General features: G+C 53.7%; 1 protein-coding gene across 1 annotated transcript in view; it reads right to left on the reverse strand.

Moving 5' to 3' along the window:
- The window catches only part of DOC2B (double C2 domain beta), a 35509-nt gene extending 26724 nt beyond the window's left edge, over positions 1–8785 (reverse strand). Inside the window, exon 1 of the mRNA XM_054394504.1 lies at positions 8455–8785. Within this exon, the coding sequence (XP_054250479.1) occupies positions 8455–8785 (331 nt within the window). The remainder of the gene's footprint in view (positions 1–8454) is intronic.
- Positions 8786–18176: the final 9391 nt, after the last annotated feature.

Raw genomic sequence — 18176 nt, forward strand, 5'->3', positions numbered from 1 at the left:
GGACATAGGAATAGAGCTTGGTCACAGCCCCACAGCCTGTTACCTCCTGGGGATGCACTGCTGGGTGATGGATTCAACACACCACTGGAGGCCAGAGACAAGCCCCCTCTGTCCCTGACCAGCTGCTCCCAGCCAGTCTGGCCTCAGGGATGCTCAGGAGCCTGACAGGAGACCTCCAGCTAAATTCAGGGGTGGGAACCACCTTACAAGCCCACAACAGCTCCACGCAAACCCCCATAGGACCGCAGCCCAGTGGAGAGCCAGCTCGGTGCTGCTGGAGCAGGGAGCATGCCGAGCAGGGAGCATGCCGAGCAGGTGGACAGGCAAGCCAAGACCAAACCACTGGCATAGCTCTCACCACTCTCACCCCTCCTGCAAACCACTGGCAGCACACCCAGCCCTGGCTGTAGCATATCTACCATCTGCAGTCGGCGGGATTGGGCCCAAAGCCCCCGAGGCTGCAGCAGAGCCCTCTGCAAAGCGGCCAAATCGCCCTCCTTTGACTGCTTTCCCCTCCCACCCATCCTCCCAGCCGAGATGCAACTCGATTGTGCTCTTAATTAGGGGAGCGAGTGCCTAAAAAAGAAAAGGGCAGCAATTAGACTCGAAGCGTTGTTACTAGACGTATTTAACTTGACTGGGCTATTCTGAACGATGCCCTCTAATCACACAGGCTGCAAATAAAAAAAAAAAAAAGTTAAAAAAAAAGTGCCTTTGTCAGGCATTACAAAGGCAGCATTGCGCTCTCTGGAGCAGGCAGGATGTATCATTATTATTATTATGATTATTCTGCTCCAATGATAAAATAGCCATTAAGAGAGTTGAACTCATTAGCAGGTTCTGACCCTCTTTCCCCTCCATGAATTGGGAGAGATTGATGGCAAGGTGCTGGCCAGGGTCTGGCATTTAACACAGGCTCTAAAAAGGGAACTAAATCTGACTTGCACAGGAACGCAGCCTCTTCCCCCACTGACCTTTGGGCACTTTGATTAATTCAGTGGGCCACCGAATGATTAGAGGCCAGCAGAACCAGCAGCTGTGTCTCCGAGCTGAGCCCTGGGCTACGGGGAGCGCACCCGGAGCCGGTGGTGTCCTGGCACAGCTCTGCTGCCGCCCTTGTTGGTGGAGTCGGCAGAAATTGTTTATTACTGACATTTCCCATCAGCGCCCAGGGTGACAGGGAGGCTGGAGTGGCTTCTATTTATACCTGCAGGATGAAAGGCAAAACACAGTGATAAATCTGTGCTCTGCTGCCTTATCCAGCCCCTGTCCTTGCAGGCTACGTGCCCTCATCTGGCCCAGCCAGGGTTGGCAGATCCACCCTCCCGGTGGCCTGGGACACCCCAAGAAGAAAAGTTCCTCAGCCCAAGAGAGGCTCAAGACATGGAAGAGGCAGCAGCACTTGGAGCATGGACCCAGGAGCTTCGGCACAGCTCACAGAGGAGCGAACTGAGGCTTGAGTGGGCTCCTTGCTTTCCAAAGTCAGGAAAGCTTTCACGTCCCAACTACTACTAGAAAGCCCAGCCAGGCTCTACACTGGGAGAAATTGAGGTGTGCACAAAAAAACCCACTATAAAACTAATTAAAAAGAAGTCTAAAAGCCTTAAGTCCCTCTGCTTATCAGCATTGCTGCTCCCAAGATAATCTGCTCAAGGATTTTGTGCCAGGGAGATCAGAGTGGAGCAGTAAAAGGACTGCTGAGGATTGTCTGGATTAGCTCTCCCTTACAGAAAGAACAGGTTCAGTAACCTTCAGACTGGGTATTTTTTAATGCACTATAAAAGATAGGGTCCTATTCTTCCATTGCTTTAATTTTCTTCTGCAATGGAGATAATTTTAAAGGTCCTGAAAGGCAGCAAGTAATTCTGTGCACTTACAGCCCCATCTAAAACGTTGGTAAATGACTCCTCAGGAGGAACAGAAATTATTCCTTGCCATTTCCAAGCAGGGCTGCTGCAGATCACTTTGGAGGGTGGCTGCATGCCCTCCTGCCTCCCCTGGGTACAGCAGTGCCTTCTTCAGGTCCAGCAGCACACAACAGGGCAGCTGGAGGACCAGCTCCTGAGGTCACATGGGAGTGAGCCTGGGAAACCCCCCCCAGGGTTATCCCTGGAAATCAGCACCAGGGCTGAGCTTGCTCAGCACCCACAGCACTCCCGGTTCGTGCGCAGACCTGCTTAGACTGCTGCTTGCAACTTGTGTGCCTGTGTGAGGAGAAGGTGTGCAGCTTGCCAGGGATGGATCCTGCAAGGTGTTGAGTTGAGATGCTGCAGACCTGACAGCTCCAAACCCCCAGGTCTGACGGTAGCATTGACCTCTGGCATGAACCTACAGTCACAGCCTTCTCTGTAGATTTCAGCATCAGCTGAAAGGGAAGGTGGTGAAGGCAAGTGGAAAGAGGACACTTCCGAAAGTCAGCACCACCGTGAGCTACTCCATGACAAAGGTATCCTGTGGAAGGTTTTGGAACATGTCCTGGGGCAGCAGACCATGCTGGGACACAGACATTCTTGTTGGCACCTGGACCACGTGGTGCTAGTTGGCAGCTTCCTGGAACTGTGGTTCATTGCTGCAGGCAGGGCAGGACATTCCCAATCCTACACAAAATCCTGGCAGGGACCTGATCCAGCACACAGGAGCCCCAGCAATGTGGTTGAATTCCACAGGACCAGCAGTGAGGAGTAGCACAACTTCTCTTTCTTGCCACTGCTGCCTGTTTTGTCATGGTTTTTTTGTTTTTTTTTTTTTTTACTTAAATTCTATGGCAATTAAATTTCTTTGTTTTGGTGAGACAGCGCCAGCCCCTGGCAAGCTCCCGAGCAGGGAGCTGCTTCTTCATGAGGCTGGTTGATGGATGCTCATCAGCTCTTCTGTCTTCTCCAGGAAGAGTGTTCAGAGGAACACTTATCTGCTCAGAACAGTTCAGAGATGCAATTATGTTTTACAGCACTAAATGGTCCCTGATGTCACCAGCAATTAGACTTTCAGCAATTTCAATTTAGAGATGGCCTTCAAATCTTTCCCTCTCTCTTCCTTTAATGAAATACAGGATTGCAATTAACAGCCCCCCAAAACTGCCCTCAGTATTAAACACAAACATGAAAGATCTGGGAACCCCTTGAGCTTGAGCACAGACAGGGAACTTCCCTCCTCCAGCATGCCAGGACCAGGAGAAGGTGAAGGGCTGGGCAAGCTGCTGGGAGGGAGCCAGGCAGAAAGAGGCCCCTCATTAACAAGCAGCCATGCAGCTCCTTCATTAGCAGAGACCCTGGAGGCCACTGCCCATATGGTCCCTGCACTGCTACTGGAGGAGGAATGCCCACCCTGCTCACCCTTGCCTCGCCAGGTGCCCCACATTTATCTTTAGCACTTCAGGGTGTCCCTGGCTATGACCAACCCCTAGGAATGAGCATCTCTGGGGGCTGAAGGCTCCTTGGAGGAGCAGCAGCACCTGATGTATAGCCTCCACTTGGACCACTGGTGGGGCAGCCAGCAGGAAAGGGTGAGAGCTCATCCCACGCCAGGGTATCCTGTGGAAAACCAGACAGGAGCTAACCCCAAGTCACCTCGGTTGACACCCCAGGTCTCCCTTAGGAAGGTTGCAAGTTTCTCAGTGCCCTTAAACCTTGAGTCTGACACTGTCCAGCACCTAAGGACATTTCTGTGGCATAGGCAGCTCAGCTTGTGGTTAAGGTTGGCAAAACCATGCTCCAAGCTCTGCCTAAAGCTGTGGTGGTTTGTTTAGTTCTGAGTTAAAAAACACTTCTTTGGGCCTTATCTGGATTGAAAAGACGACTCAAAGGTTATAAATAGCAGTGACAGCATATGCCAAGGAGCTGCATTTCAGAAGTAACTATCCTTAGCATTCCAATGCACATTTCCCCTCCTTGTCTCTCCCTCCTGCCTGGCCAAAAGCATCACCAGGTGACCTGCAAGCCCTTCATTCCTTAAGACCTTCATTCTTCTTTATGTCTTTAAGCAGCCAGCAATTAATATCTGTACAATGGCTTTGCCTAATTACCTTCTTTGCTCCTAAATAACTTCTGTGGCGTTGCTTGCAGCAGGCGTCACGAGCAGCCACGCACCAGGACAGGCCTCTCAGCTGTAGTTTGGAGAAGCTGTTTTTGTGCTGCTGCAGCTCAGGAGCTGAGGAGCCTGCTCCCCTCGGGAGCAAAGCTGGGCACACTACAAAATGCGATGGGTTTGTACAGATGGAAACAGCCCTGGAGTGCTGACAGGAAAAGTATGGGACAGCTCTTCCAGAAATGCCAGCTCCCACTGCAACCTCCTGCTCTTGGGCTGCCTCCTCATCCAAAAATCTAGAGCCAAACGTACACAGAGGAGAGAAGAAATATTCCAGCACTGGCCACAGCCTTGCTCCAAAGCCAAACAGCAGCTAATGGGAACGGAGCTTTTCTTCAAGGGCTGGAAACTTGCATGTTGCAGAAGGATGGCTGCTCCCTCCAGCGCTGTCCCCTGGCAGCACTCTCTCAGTGGGACCACGTTTCTACCTCAGTGCTGCTTGCACAGAGATTTCAGAGACCTTTCTAAATCAGTCAGGTGCAGGCTCAGGCTGGTGCTGTGGCAGGGAAAGTGCAGCTGCCTGGGGGGCAGCGCTTTGTGTGGAATTGGGGAGATGGGAGGTGAGAGCCAGCTCCTGGCAGGTGGCACATTGCCACCTAGCTGGCATTTGCTTCTTTTTCATGTGAAGCAAGTTCCCCGACTGGGTGGGAAGCATCCCTGAGGGTTGGGGACCCCAGAGGCCAGGGCACTGCTGCTGTTACCAGTCACAGGCCGGGGGAACCAAAGATGAGGTGACAGCTGGGTGACCTGAGGCAGGAGAAGGGAATCCCCCTCTTCCCAGCCCTAAATCCTGGCTGGTTCTTCCAGGTCACAGTAGATGCTAGTGCTGGTCTGAAGGCACCAAAGCACTCTTCTGCAAGATCTGCACTAAAAGCATTTCCTCACCTCTACTGCCTCAGTCCCCACCCTCAGTAGCTCCACTGGGGACAAATCCACTGCAGGAAAAGTCCTGCTCTGTACAGCTCGGGCTCGATTCCCAGGGCATCCCTGCAGACAGAGGATAGAGGAGGCACAGAGCACTGATGAGTCCCTCTCTCAAGGGCCCTGGGATAGCAGAGGGTGCCAAACACGACCCTGCAAATCCTCACAGCAACTGTGATGGGAAGGGCTGGCTCCATATGATTCCCAGTGCTGCCAGAGCCAGACCTGATGTCTCTGCTGTATCTGCTCTGACAGCTCCCCAGCCCTGCTTGCTCCCTGCCACTCACTGCATTCAACAGGCTGCTTATGGCTGCTCCACATGGACCATCTCTGCTTTCCTTGGCACCTGCACAGCTCCCCTTAGCACTGCACTCACCGGCTCCACGGGACCACACCACAATGCCCCAAACCACCAGCATCAGCCCTACATGACCCAAAGCCATCACAGCTCACACTTCTGCATCAGCCTCCCAGTGAATGCCCAGGTCAGTGGGTCCCCTCCCACCCTACTGCACCTCAGTCAGGTCCTTACCCATCTCTGGAGGAATCCCACCTGCCTCCTGCAGCCTGGGGAGCTTTGATTTTCCAAATCACCAACACACACATCCCCGCTCCCTGTGGCTGCCAAACCACTGGGTCAGGCTGCCCTGCTTGGGTAGGAACAGACACTGAAGCTTCTCCCAGGCTTGCCCTGCTCTGGGGCTGCCTATGTCCCAGTGAGAGGCTGTCTGCAGGAGGGGAGCTGCTGCCAGCTCTGCAGGCACCTCCCAGGATTGCTGGTGGGGTCAGGAACACAACTCAGCAAAGGATTAAGGAGCATGGTGCAGGGAGACAGCCCAGGTGAGCTGCTTCTGGGCACAGACAGGACCTACCCTGCTCTGCTTCCCATGGCCCTGCCAGGAGTACTGGAGGTCAGGCAGGGAGGCTGGCAGCTCCAGTCCAGCCCCTGCCCAATGCCACCCCACAGCACTGCGGTGACTGAGCGATGTGGTCCTGTCACCCATCAGGCTGGTGCTGCTGGAAACCCAGGAAACCAGGCTGGAGAAATAACCCTGGGCAGGAGCAAGTGTAGGGGAACCCCAGACAAATGCTGCATTTCTCCAGGCAGAGGCAGCTCTATGCCTCTCACCCACCCAGTCAGCACCAGTGCTTTGGTGTGAGGGAGGGAAACCTGGAGGCAGGTGGGACAAATGGGAAGGGGCCACCCTCTCCTCCTCCTCCTGATGGATCCAGCCATGATAAAAATCCTTCTCCTTGCACTTCTCCAGCACTGTGCTGGGAGCACCTCTGGAGAGTGAGGCAAGAAGTGACCCTGCACAGCAAGACCCTGGCTTGTAGGTGCTGCACCCAGGCTCTGACATCATCATCCCAGAGCACTCAGCCGGCTCCCTGAACCCCATGTGCCACCCATGGGAACTGACACCATGTAAACCCCAACACTGCCCTGTTGTACAGGCAGAGACAGGGTCCCCAGGGGAAATTTAGTGCAGGTGATAAATGCAGCAGCTGCCAGGGATGTGGGGGAGCTGAGAGACACTCCCTAGCATAGCTGATGGCTCAAGTCAGGCTGCACAAATCCCTTCCCAGCTCCTTGCCTGGAAAATGGGGCCAGCGAGCCCTGATCTGGCCTTTTGACTTGGCTGTGAAGCACAGAGGAATCACAATCTCATCCTGCAAATTTATGCCAACCAGTGCGCTGAGAGTGGCTGGGGCCATCCCATGCTGTCCCCAGAGATGTGACACCAGCAATCCAGTCCCACTTCCCTGCTCTGCTTTTGCCAGCTGAAAACCCACCACATCTGGCAAGCCAGCCTCAGCAGTTTTCCTGACACCTGTTACGCTGCAAGAAACACTCTTCCTAACACCATCCAGAGTGAGACAAACACCCACCAGCCCTGGCACCAAGCAGAGCCGCTCCTGGCATCGCCAGCAGGGCTGAATGCAGAACACAGCACCTGGGCAATTTCCCCCTCGAGTCACCCAGCCCAAGGGCTGGGCCCCAGGGCCCCGAGCGCTTCGGCTCCCACACACCTCTGCCCCTGAGCCCAGCTGCTCCCATTTCTATTGCCAGGAGGAGCAAAGACAATCTAATAATTAGAGCAGCAAATAACCCAAATCCGGTTAAAGTCACTTTAAGTGCCTGGCTGGGACACGCACTGCTTAGCAGAGATATTCTCCCCAGGAGCATGGCAGCTCTCACCTCCTCCAGAGAGTGTGACCCCAGCACTGGGATGGGGAGACAAGGAACAAGCAGTTTGGGGCTTGCACCCAGAGCCCCAGCAGCTCCCCCAGTTGTAGCTGGTGGTCAGCAGGCAGAGAGGGGCATGAGGGTGGCCGAGTGCCACCTTGCAGCAAGCAGAACTCTGGGGAGCTCTCCCTGGGGTCACACCCGGGGTCTGGCATAGATGAGAGCAGCCCAGGCCAGCCCAGCAGCGAGGGAGCGATGCTGAGACAGGGCTGTGACATTCCCCGCAGGGAAAGCCACTGCCTGCCCGGCACTGGGCCGTAAACAGCTCAGCATCGTGGGAGCTCAGCCTTCCCCTTCCCCCAGCAAGAGCACACAGCACCACTCAGCAGCACTGACTACCTTCCTCAGCATCAAACTTTGTGCTCAGCCCCTCGCAGGATCTGTCCTCTAAAGGCTGTGCTGAATGGAGACTTTGGGGTTTAACCAACGCCAAGGAAAGCGATGCTGACCCGGCTGCTGTGGCTGGCAGAGCCAGGCAGCAGCTGCTTTGCAGCCTGCAAGCTCCACTGAGCTGGGTGGGAAGGACGTTCTGGGCGGGTAGGGGTTAAACCTCACTGCAAACACCTGCATCTACCAGAACACCAAAGCCTTCTGTTCCAAAGCCCCCCCATGGTCTCATGCAGTGAGACTGGGCTCTGTCTGCAGCTGGAGGGTCAGGAATGACACACCGGAGTTTGCCAGGGGAGAGGACAGAAATTTCCCAGGCAGATGTCATTCTGAACAGATCTCCGTGATCTGGAGCAGGCGGTGCTGAAGCCTATCGCCAGCTAATCAGCAGGGTGGCTGGAGCAGGCTGCACCACTGAGACGGATTAACCGAAGGGTCTGAGCCCAGCTGGCAGCCTTTGAAGGCAACGAGCTGGGCAGGGATGAGGCAGAGAAGTGCATCAACCACAATGGCAAAGCACAGCAACTGGTGGCTCTTGGGAGACTTCCCTAGTTTAGGTCTAGTGGTCAGCCTGGCTGCAGCAGGGACACTCCCAGGGCCACTCTCCACTCAGGAGCAGCTCTGGAGCTGTGCTGTGACAGCCTCCCTGCCTAGAGTACAGGGCTTGTCACTGCTGCAATGTGATCCCGGAGATGGACAGCGCAGCCGGCAGCCGGGAAGGGCGCACGGCTCGGGCAGCAAGATGGGGAACCAGCCCTAAGACCCACCCTTGCCCTCAGCACCCGGCAAACTCCCGCAGAAACTTAGGAACTCACTGCAGTCGTCGGACTCGTAGCCCTCGGGATCCACCACCTCCTCGGGTGCCTGGTGCTTAGCTGGCTGCTCGGCAGGCGTCGTGCCATAGGCTCCAAAGAGATGGTCCACGTCCTCGTCCTCCTCTCGGGGAGCCTCAGCGGGGCTGACGGAGGGCTGGCTGACGGCAGAGCGCAGGGTGCTGCTGCGGCCAACGGCGGCGGGGAGCCCGCGAGGGAAGCGGGGGAAGTAGTCAGAGATCTGCTTGATGGGTTTGATGGGGCCGGGGCAGACGTCAATGGCCATGTGCTCCTGGATACTTATGGTCATTTTCTCTCCTTTTCGGAGTGTCATGCATGCGGCTGTCGCTGCCAAGCCCCCCCGGAGAAGCCCGGACCGTGCGTGGGGGAGCTGTGAAGTTTCTGCTGGGGGAAGCGGAGGCAGGTGAGGGAAGAAGCTCCGGAGGGCACCTTACGTGGTTGTCGTGCCCTGAGCCTCAGACGCCGCACGCATGCTGCTGCCGCCAGCCCTGGCTCTGGCACAGCCCCTGCTCCTGCCAGTGCTGCCTGTGAATAAATGAGCGAGACGGAGAGACGGATAAGAGGCAGGGGGTGGGCTCTCGGGTGATGTCACCAGCTAGCAACAAAGCAGTACCCAGCAGCGGAGGAATGAGGGCTGTGGCCAGCCCGCCGCTCTGGCCACACGGCCACCAGTGTGGGCAGCCAGTCCCTTGGCTCCTTCCCCAGCAAAGCCCCGGCTGTGCCCAGCGGAAGCAAAGCAGAAGTTGCGTCGAAGCCCTGAAGCCCACCCTCCTCACACCCATTCACCTCACCCCCTGCCAAAGTAGGGCTCGGTCCCCGGCAGACCTCTCTGGAGGGGGGAAGGTCACCACATGGGGTCAGGAGCCGATGTCCTGTTGCGTCGCATCCCTGGCACGCTGCGGAGAGGGAAGCAGGGCTGCCCCAGCCCCCAGGGTCTGTGACAGCTCCCGTGCCCTCACGGCTCTCTGCTAAGCCGTGCCAGGAGGTGCTCTGCTGCATACTGAGCAGGGGTGCGGGGGGTACGCTGCCCGCTCCCAGCTCCAGCAGCACCACTCTCACAGGGGTAGCCCAGATTTGGTGTCCTGTTGCTGTAGCTGACCCCAGCTTGCAGCAATGTCCCTTCCAGAGCTCAGCACCCAGCCCACAAGCTTCTGGGGTTGGGAACACGCCAGGGACTGGAGCAACACATGGCACTTGCTGGCAGCCCGGGCAGCACAGCCTCTTCAGCCAGCCTGCGGCTGCCGGCACACAGCAGTGCAGCAGGTGAAGCAAGCGAGGGGCTGGGCCGGGACCCACAACCAAGCTCAGAAATCCTCTGACAGGCAGGGACAGAGCCCTGTCATCAGCTGGGAAGGGGACAGGCTCCCTGCAGCCTGCCACAGGCTCCCTGGTAAATGCTGAGCTGTGGTTTGAGGAGGGAGTTGGTCTCAAACCTGTGGGTTTACCTAATCTCCTCCCGTGTTCAAATCAATAAATCTGTGGTTCCACAAGCTACTGGAAGTGGAATTTTGAGCAAGGAGTGCCAAAAGAAAAAATGCTGTGAGAACATGGTGAAAATGCTGCATAGGAACTCTCCCTGCCCAGGAAAATGTTTCTGAAATATTTCAGAGGGGCAACTCAACTCAGCAGAGCCTTCCTGCTGGCTCAGGCATGGTGGGTCTGGCATGAAGCTGGGACATATGTGGTGCACTGATCACCCACCACCACACCAGGGTGATCACAGGCAGCACTGCCAGGTAACCTGACAACACACAGATCCCTCACCAATGCACACAGAACTGCAGTCTCCTGCAGGCTGGCATGCAGATGTCTACTCAAAATAAAGCTCCATTCTTTGGAAATTTCCCCCTAAACTCAGTAAAATGACACCCAAGCTTTCTGTCTAATGAAGAACTCAGTTTTCATCTGGATTTTGGTAAATGTTAATGAACATCCCTGACTCATAACATGACACTAGGCAAACTAACCTCATTTACTTCCTGCTGGGAAGCAAACATTTCTCTCCTGAAGCATCCAAACTTGTCATCACTCTGTACCTAGACACAATGCACACGGATCCTCTAACGACCCAGGAGAGCAGGAGATCACTCAGCTGCTCCTTCCTCTCTCTGTTGTATTTTTGTTTTGAGATGGTTCCCACCTCTTGTATTCTGACAGGAGCAGTGAGGTCCAGCAGTGGATCCAGCCTGGGACAGTTTACCCATTTCCCACATACATCCAAGGGCTCCTCCTGTCTTAATTCAGATGGACATGTTCCACCTGCTATGCATTTCTGTGGCTGAGGCTGAAAATCCTGCAGGTAGCAAGACAACAGGTGGGAATGTCACAGGAGACATAGAGAGCTGGCTCTGCGTTTGGAAAACCCTGGATGGCCTGATCCACACAGGCTCCATCTTGGGTGTAGCATCCAGGATGCAGTGTGGATTCAGACAGAACGAAGCATAAATTGGGCCTGATGCCCAGAAAATAGCAGCAATTCCCTCTAAGAAAGAGCAAATAAATAAATAAAGTAAATTAAGTTATGTATGAGAGCCTAATGTCATTGCTACCATTTCAAAAGCATCATTATTTCAAATGTTTCCTCAAAGAGCACAAGATCCAAAGAGACAAGGATTGCTTCATAGGTCAGAAAATTGAGGCTCTGGTAACTAAGGAGAGCCTCCTGAGCTCTGCCTCCTCCTGTGTCATGCAGCACCCCAAAAGCTGCCTTGCAACAGTGACAGCCCACAGCTGGGATCAAGGTCCAGCAGCACTGGTGGGAGATGCTCAGCAAACCCAGGGATGCAGAGAGCAACCGATGATGCAAGGGGCAGAGTGAATGTGGGGATCAGAATAAGGGAAAAGCAAAGAGCTGAAGCAGGTAAATCTCCCTGCTGTCAGGGCAGGACTGGCCCCCAAGGGAGACCCTGCTCCCAGACCTTATAGACAGAAAGAAACAAAAACAAGTCTTAACTGCTAATAGCCCAGATGGGACTTTCTAGTCTCTAACTGATCCCAAGCCTACTGAAAGCAGCTGGAGACTTTCCTTAGCTTTTAATGAGTCCCAAAGCAGCTTGTCTTTGTTAAACCACACTTTTCCTACCGTCTCACACTGCCTGAATGTTTCCACCTAGACCACACAGACCAATATTTACTGAGGGCTCCCCAAACGTGCCTGGGGCTGGCTGCACAACCAGGCACAAAGCACTGGTAGCCATGATGCAAGACAACACAAAAGGTAGAAGGGACAAAAATAGAGAGTTGGGCTGGGAGACAAAAGCAGGGCTTGGAGATACAAAGCCAGTTTCCAGGTAAAGCTTTTAATTCCCACCGTCTGTCTAATGCCCTGGAATGTGACTTGATTTGATCCCTCACTCTGCCAGGGTGATTCAGAGCCACTGCAGTGCCCACGCACACAGCCTTCATCTCTAGGAAAGGGGAGATGCTGGCTGCCTCCCCAGCCCTGCAAAAGGGGACAGTTCAAACATCACGTTGGGGATTTCAGCAGTGGGACCAACAGCTCTGCCTGGGAGAGAGCAGAGCCACTCCGCTGGAAGGGAGGGCATCCTTTAGAGAAGGTGAAGATGGCCATCATCATCAAAGCAGGAAGGGGGTGATGGAGAAGAGCACATTGTCCCTGTCAGCAGCCATGTTTCCTCCCAGTGGTGCATGCAGGTTGTGACAAGGTTCTGAGCTCAGCATGTGGGACATTGCACTTCAGCAGCTTGTTCTGAGGTGCAACAAAGGTCTGGCTGCTCACATCAGATGAGGGCATGGACTGGTATGCCAAAAGCATCCCATAATGACAGCTGTGCTGAGAGATGCAGGAGCCATCACTTGGGATCCAGCCCAGGCTCAGAAAAGGATCCTGTCCTGGGACAGCTTAGACTTTAAATATTGTTCTGAGCAAGGGGCACAAGCAGAGACTTAAGCACATCCCAGACAAAGCCTGGTGCCAGTAACCCACCCCTTGCCCTGAGGAGAACCACGCTGCAGCCCAGCTTCCTACGTGACCAAGGAGCCATCCTGTTGGTGCTACACAAACAGGCAAGCAGAAGGAGCTTTCCTACAGCAAACAAAACAGCAGCACACAGATTAAACACATACCCCAAAGTGTAGGCTGTCCTCAGGACACCCTGCAACCAAATTTGTTTCAAACACTAAGCATCAATCCTGCTGTCAGTTACCCCAGGTTTAAATCTACAAGCACGAAGGCTGATTCCAGTTTAAATCAATTCATTTCCAAATGAAAAGTACAGCAGCAGCACTGCACCTGTCCATGGCTTACCAGAGATTCAGTGCCTGACCCACTGGTTCTTTAGTTAATACCTTGCCAGCTCAAAGCCAACAGCCACACAGAAACCCTCTGCTCTGCTGGTGCTGCAGTGGAAGACATGAGCCTGGAGAGTGCATGAAGAGTTGATGCCAAATTAAAGCCTCCCTTTGGAGGAAGTACCTCACACACCCTTGAATTTAGGGGGATCCATTGCAGGCTGGGAGCAGGGAGTTTTGACAGTCACTCAGGGAGGTGACACAAGGCAGCACCAGCCTGCACAGCCCTAGCTTGCTTTCTGCCTTTCCCCCAGCCATTTTTAAGCCCATGATAAGCCACAGCAAGTACCCACAGCCTCATGCATGAGATAGTGCCAGAAGATAACTCTAGTTCAACCCAGCTGCAGGGGCCAGAACAGGGAAAACCCAGGTTGCCAGCCCAGCTCCACCACCACTGCTGGATGAGACCCCTCCTCCATCCATTTGGGGTGACTCAGGACCTACATTGTCTTCAGTGCACCCCACTGGTAGGTATGAAACATACTTCTTTCTTCTTCAGATGGGCTTAGCTCCAGCATGGCTGTGCACATGGGAAGGGGGTTAATTGAAAAGCAACATGTGCCTTGCTCCTTGGCTCACTCAAGGCACTGTCTTCTGGCTGATGCACAGCTACCAGCAACGAGGCTGTTTGCCCTGAAAGATCCCTGCCCTTGTTTGCTGGGGAGGCTTGGCTGAGCCCATCAAGTGCACTGCAGACCCCACCTGGTTAAAGACCCTTTGCATTTGCTAAATAAAGCAATAACAATAATGATAACTAGGAAACTTGGTTAAATAATCCTAAGAGGCTTACTCCAGGCTGTGCCGATTAAGGCTCCCCAGTGGTGCCCATATCCCAGTGCACCCTGGCCCCCACTGCTCCTGGGCACAAATAATATCTGAGGTTATCTGTGCTCAAACAGGCCCTGCTAACAACCATCATTTGACCAGATTTAACCAGCAATTACTAGCTGTGAACAAAATCACTGTGGTAAAATACAGCCCACACTCTATTACAAAGCAGACACAAACAACCCCTTTCAGAAAGCCAGGCAAAGGGCAAATGCCAGCAAGAAAGAGCCCTCTTCCCTCAAAATCTCACTTAGGGTTCCCAGAGACATCACCAAACACCCAACTAGAGGCAAGAGTGGACGCTGCCTTCCCTGCCAGCACTTTGCTACCCACAGATGGACCAGCAAGGGAGCTTCGAGGAGGACAGGAGGAGATAGGGAGGCATCTGCTCTCTGTGCATCTTCAGTGCCATGCAGGATGGACCCAGAATAGCTAAGCTTTCAGTAGGGGCTGATGTTCAATGTGTAGCATATGTTGCCATTTCGATGTGAATCCCAAAATAGTTGGTGTTTTGTTTGGTAATTTCAATGCACTAGTTTTGGAGTCCTATGAAATGTCTCCCCTGCTGCTGAGGGAGGGAACCTGCTGTGCATGGCCACCCTGACACATCATTTCCAACACACTATTCACCTGCAAATCAGCCAGAGCAGATCACCAGTTGCTGTAAACATTAGCTATGTGGAGCCCATGTTCCAAACACAGAAATTCCCTAAGGATGGATCTGTGAGCAGTGAAAAGGGGAAGATACAGGAGAATCCAAGCCAACAGTGCACAAGGGGAGGGTGTGCTCCCCCTGAGCCTCCCTCACCCGTGTGTGTCTCAACACAGAGGCTGAAGCCAGCCAGGCTCTGGGCAGCTCTGCAAGCATGGACCCTGAACCCACTGCTCCCCAAACCTAGAGTGAGAGGAGAGGCACTCCCACCCCATGCACCCATCTAACCTGCATCCCCAGGGCTGCTCTAGCTGCTTTCAGGAGTCTCCCAGCAGCAGAGGGGAGCCACTGTGCGTTGCCTGTGCTGGCAGGCAGCAGCATCCAGCTCACTCTGCTGGGTTAGAAACATGGGATGAGTTGGGTTCAGCCCTCAACAGAAAGGTGAGCCATGTTCCCCACGGGTGTCAGCACTGCACCATGCTGCCTTGCAGCCAGCACCTACCAGAGGAAACAAAACTTGCAGGAAAGAGGAGCCAAGGCAGCCCTGGACAAAGCAGGACCTTGAACCCCAGCTGCCCCAAAACAACCAACCCTCTGCATCAGCCCTACCTCTAGCTGCCTTAGTCCTGCTCCATCTTTGCTGACATCTCCTTGACACAGTGCTGTCCAGGGCCCAGGGATGCCAGCTTAGGAGTGATCCTTTTTTTGACTGTTTCCTCATGGTCCTTGGTTTTGCCTATCTCCAGAGCCTGACCAGGGGTTTGCCATCACAAGACCAGGCAAAGCCACCCTCTTGCATCGTGCTGGCTCTTTGCATTATGTGCCTGTAAGTTAGATGCAGATCCAACCCCTTGCATTCAAGGGAGGGGAGAGTTCTGTGCAGCTTCAACTTTCATTAGGCTAATTTTATCTGCTCTCAGTGCCTTTCCAAACTGGAGTCAGTGTCCTCTGAGATTATCCAGCTGACTTATCTGAGCAGTTTTACCCTGTTTTTACCTCTCCCCTTCCCAACAGTCTCCCAGCTGCAGGAGGATGGCAACATCACTTCTCAAGACTTTCCAGGCAGCCAGGAGTGAAGCTTGATGTCTGTTCTGCAGCAGCACCTTACTCTGCAGCAGCTGGGACAAGCAGCAAGTGTTGGCCTGGGGAGCTGCACCCAGGCTGGGCACCGCTGCCTCTGGCACACACCCAGCTCTTCAGACTCCAGAGATGTCCAGAAACAGAGTTAACACAGGGCCTGGCCCTGTTGCCATGGAAATTGATAAGACTTTCTGCTCACATTTTGCTGGGAGGAGGCATTTCAGGAGTCACCACCAGCTTCTGGAGTTAACACACATGAAGCCAAGAGAGGGCAGAGAGCAGCCGAGCTCCACGGAGGCAAAGGGAGGACTGGTTTCACCCCACGCTCTTGCTGCTGCAAACACAGGGAAAAGGCCACTGATAAATGGCAACACCAAGATGCTGCACAGCCAGCTCCAGGGATTCATGAAATAACATCTTGGTTTTGCAAAATTAAAGAGCAATTTGGCTGCATTAAGAGAACATTATAGCTGCTCCTCTCCCACACAGGCATCAGGCTAACGACATCCTGTCAAAAGCAATCCAACCAAAGCCCCTGTTCCATGCTGATAGTGCAGCAAACGTACCTGTCAGAGCCCTGCAGTGGCTGGTGGAGCTCTGCCCTGGCTCCTGCTCCTCCCAAATGCTGCTGGCACGGCTGGGAGTTGTCCTGTCCATCCCCGGATCATGAGGCTCAGCCAGTCTCAGTGAGTTGGGAGGGAATCAGTCACTGGGGCTGCCAGTGCATTTTCTTGGTCACTTCCACAAATCCCAATGTCATGTCAACACTGCAAAAAGCAAGGCAAATTAAAAAAAAAAAAAAGAAAAAAGAAAGGACCTGGAGTAGTGCAAGGAGAAGGGGCAAATCCATCTCTACTATGGGGTCAGACTGCTGAGGGGGCAAACAGCCCCAGCTTCCCCAAACTGGGCAGGGCTGCTCATGTTTGCACCAGAGAGACAAACCTGCTTTTGTTTTAGTCTGCAAAAAAAACCCTATGGATATAGCCACAGGAGGTACCTGGGGGAGCAATCCTGCCGGCTGGGAAGGCAGCAGGGTGATGTGCTGATCCCTTCCCTGGGGCAGGCAGCCCTCAGCTCCTCGTGGCTGCCAGGCGGCACGGAGCTGCAGGAGCAGCCGGCAACAAGGAAACCCTGCAGTGCCCCGGCAAGAGGCTAGACCAGCACCTGCGGGTTAGCAGCAAAGAAATTGAGGCCACAGCTGAGACAAGCAGATTCCTGCCCAGAGAGCAGCTTTACTGGCAGCATGGAGGAAGGCATAGCCAGCCCAGAAGATCCCTCTCCTCTCAATCCACAGGCTATTTAGCCAGCTGACCGTATGTCACCCACCCCAAAGCAGCGCAGAACAAATTTCCATTCCACCTTGGGGGAAGCCCAAGCATTTTCCAACTCTGCAGTGAACCAGGGAAAAGAAAACTGCAGAGCAAGGGACAACCCACAGCCAAAAAAAAGGGGAGATGGAGGGAGAGGTGGACAGGTTGAAGAGTGTGGTTCAAAATACAAGCAACAAAAATATCCCCATCTAAGGAGGAGGCACCTCCCAGGTCATTAACAGCCAGAGGAGTCACTAGATGGCCCTGCGAGTCCTGTTCATCTGATCACAGCAAAGGATATTAAGAAATGCTCTACATTCTGAGGACTGTGAAATCTGCTCCCAGCCTGCTTGGCCAGGCACATGGAGGGCAGTCTTCAGGACATGTAGCACCCCTGGGCCTCATCAGGCACACGAATAGTCCTTCCTGGTCCCACCACCACCCATGCGTTCTCTTCCCTCCCTGGCATCAGCTCCACTTGCCAGAGACACTGCAAGGCTTTGCCTCAGCATATTCATGTTGGCAGTGATGGCTGTAAGAGCCAGGGAACCATATTAATGAACAGTGTGCTGCTGGATAATCATGACATTAGCATTATTGGATTAGAACATTGGCATAATTTGGGCACAAGCCACTACCTGCACCCAGACATATGATTACATGAACTTACATCCACTTGCATCCCAGTGAAGCTCATCCAACTGCATCCTCAGCAGCCTTCTGGGTTACCAGTCCTGGCCATTGGCAGTTCAACCCCAAGGACCATCTCTTGCTGTCAGGCACATTCCCAGGCCACTCAGATGCCAACACAACAGCAACCTTTTTGCTCCTCAAGGTCTTACTCGCACAGGTTACACCTCAGCTGGGACAGGTATGCTCCTTGTCATAATGCAGCATACTCTCAGCTTCAGCATCAGGGTCACCTAGGCTAAAACTGTCCCCTTTCCAGTCCCATGGATTCTTGTTACCTCCCCAGAGCCCAGCTCTGAGGGTAAGGGGCAGTCAGAATCATAGAATCACAAAACTTGAGATTGGAAGAGACCTTTGAGATCAAGTCCAACCGCTCACCCAGAGCTCCCAGTCCCACCAGTGCTGCTAAGCTACTACAACTAAACCATGTCTCTAAGCACCACACCCATGTCTTTCGAACACCTCCAGAGATGGTGACTCCACCACCTCTTGGGCAGCCTGAGAACCTTTTCTGTGATGAAATTTTTCCTACTATCCAACCTGAACCTTCCCTGGCAAAACTTGAGGCTGTTTGCTCTTGTCTTTATCACTTACATATCAGAAAGAGATGGACCCCCACCTCGCTCCAACCTTCTTGGTGGTAGTTGTAGAGTTCTCCCCTCAGTCTCCTCTTCTGAAGGCTGAACAACCCCAGTTCCCTGAGCTGTTCCTCATTTCACCAGCTTAGTTAAGTCCACCCTACTCACAGCTGTGAAAAGAGCTCCATAAAACACTCCCAGAAGGCTGCAAAGAAGGCTTCAGGATTTAAGAGGCCAATAAAGAGAAACCCAGAA

The sequence above is a fragment of the Indicator indicator genome, chromosome 30 (assembly GCF_027791375.1).
Source record: "Indicator indicator isolate 239-I01 chromosome 30, UM_Iind_1.1, whole genome shotgun sequence".
Lineage (NCBI taxonomy): Eukaryota > Metazoa > Chordata > Aves > Piciformes > Indicatoridae > Indicator > Indicator indicator.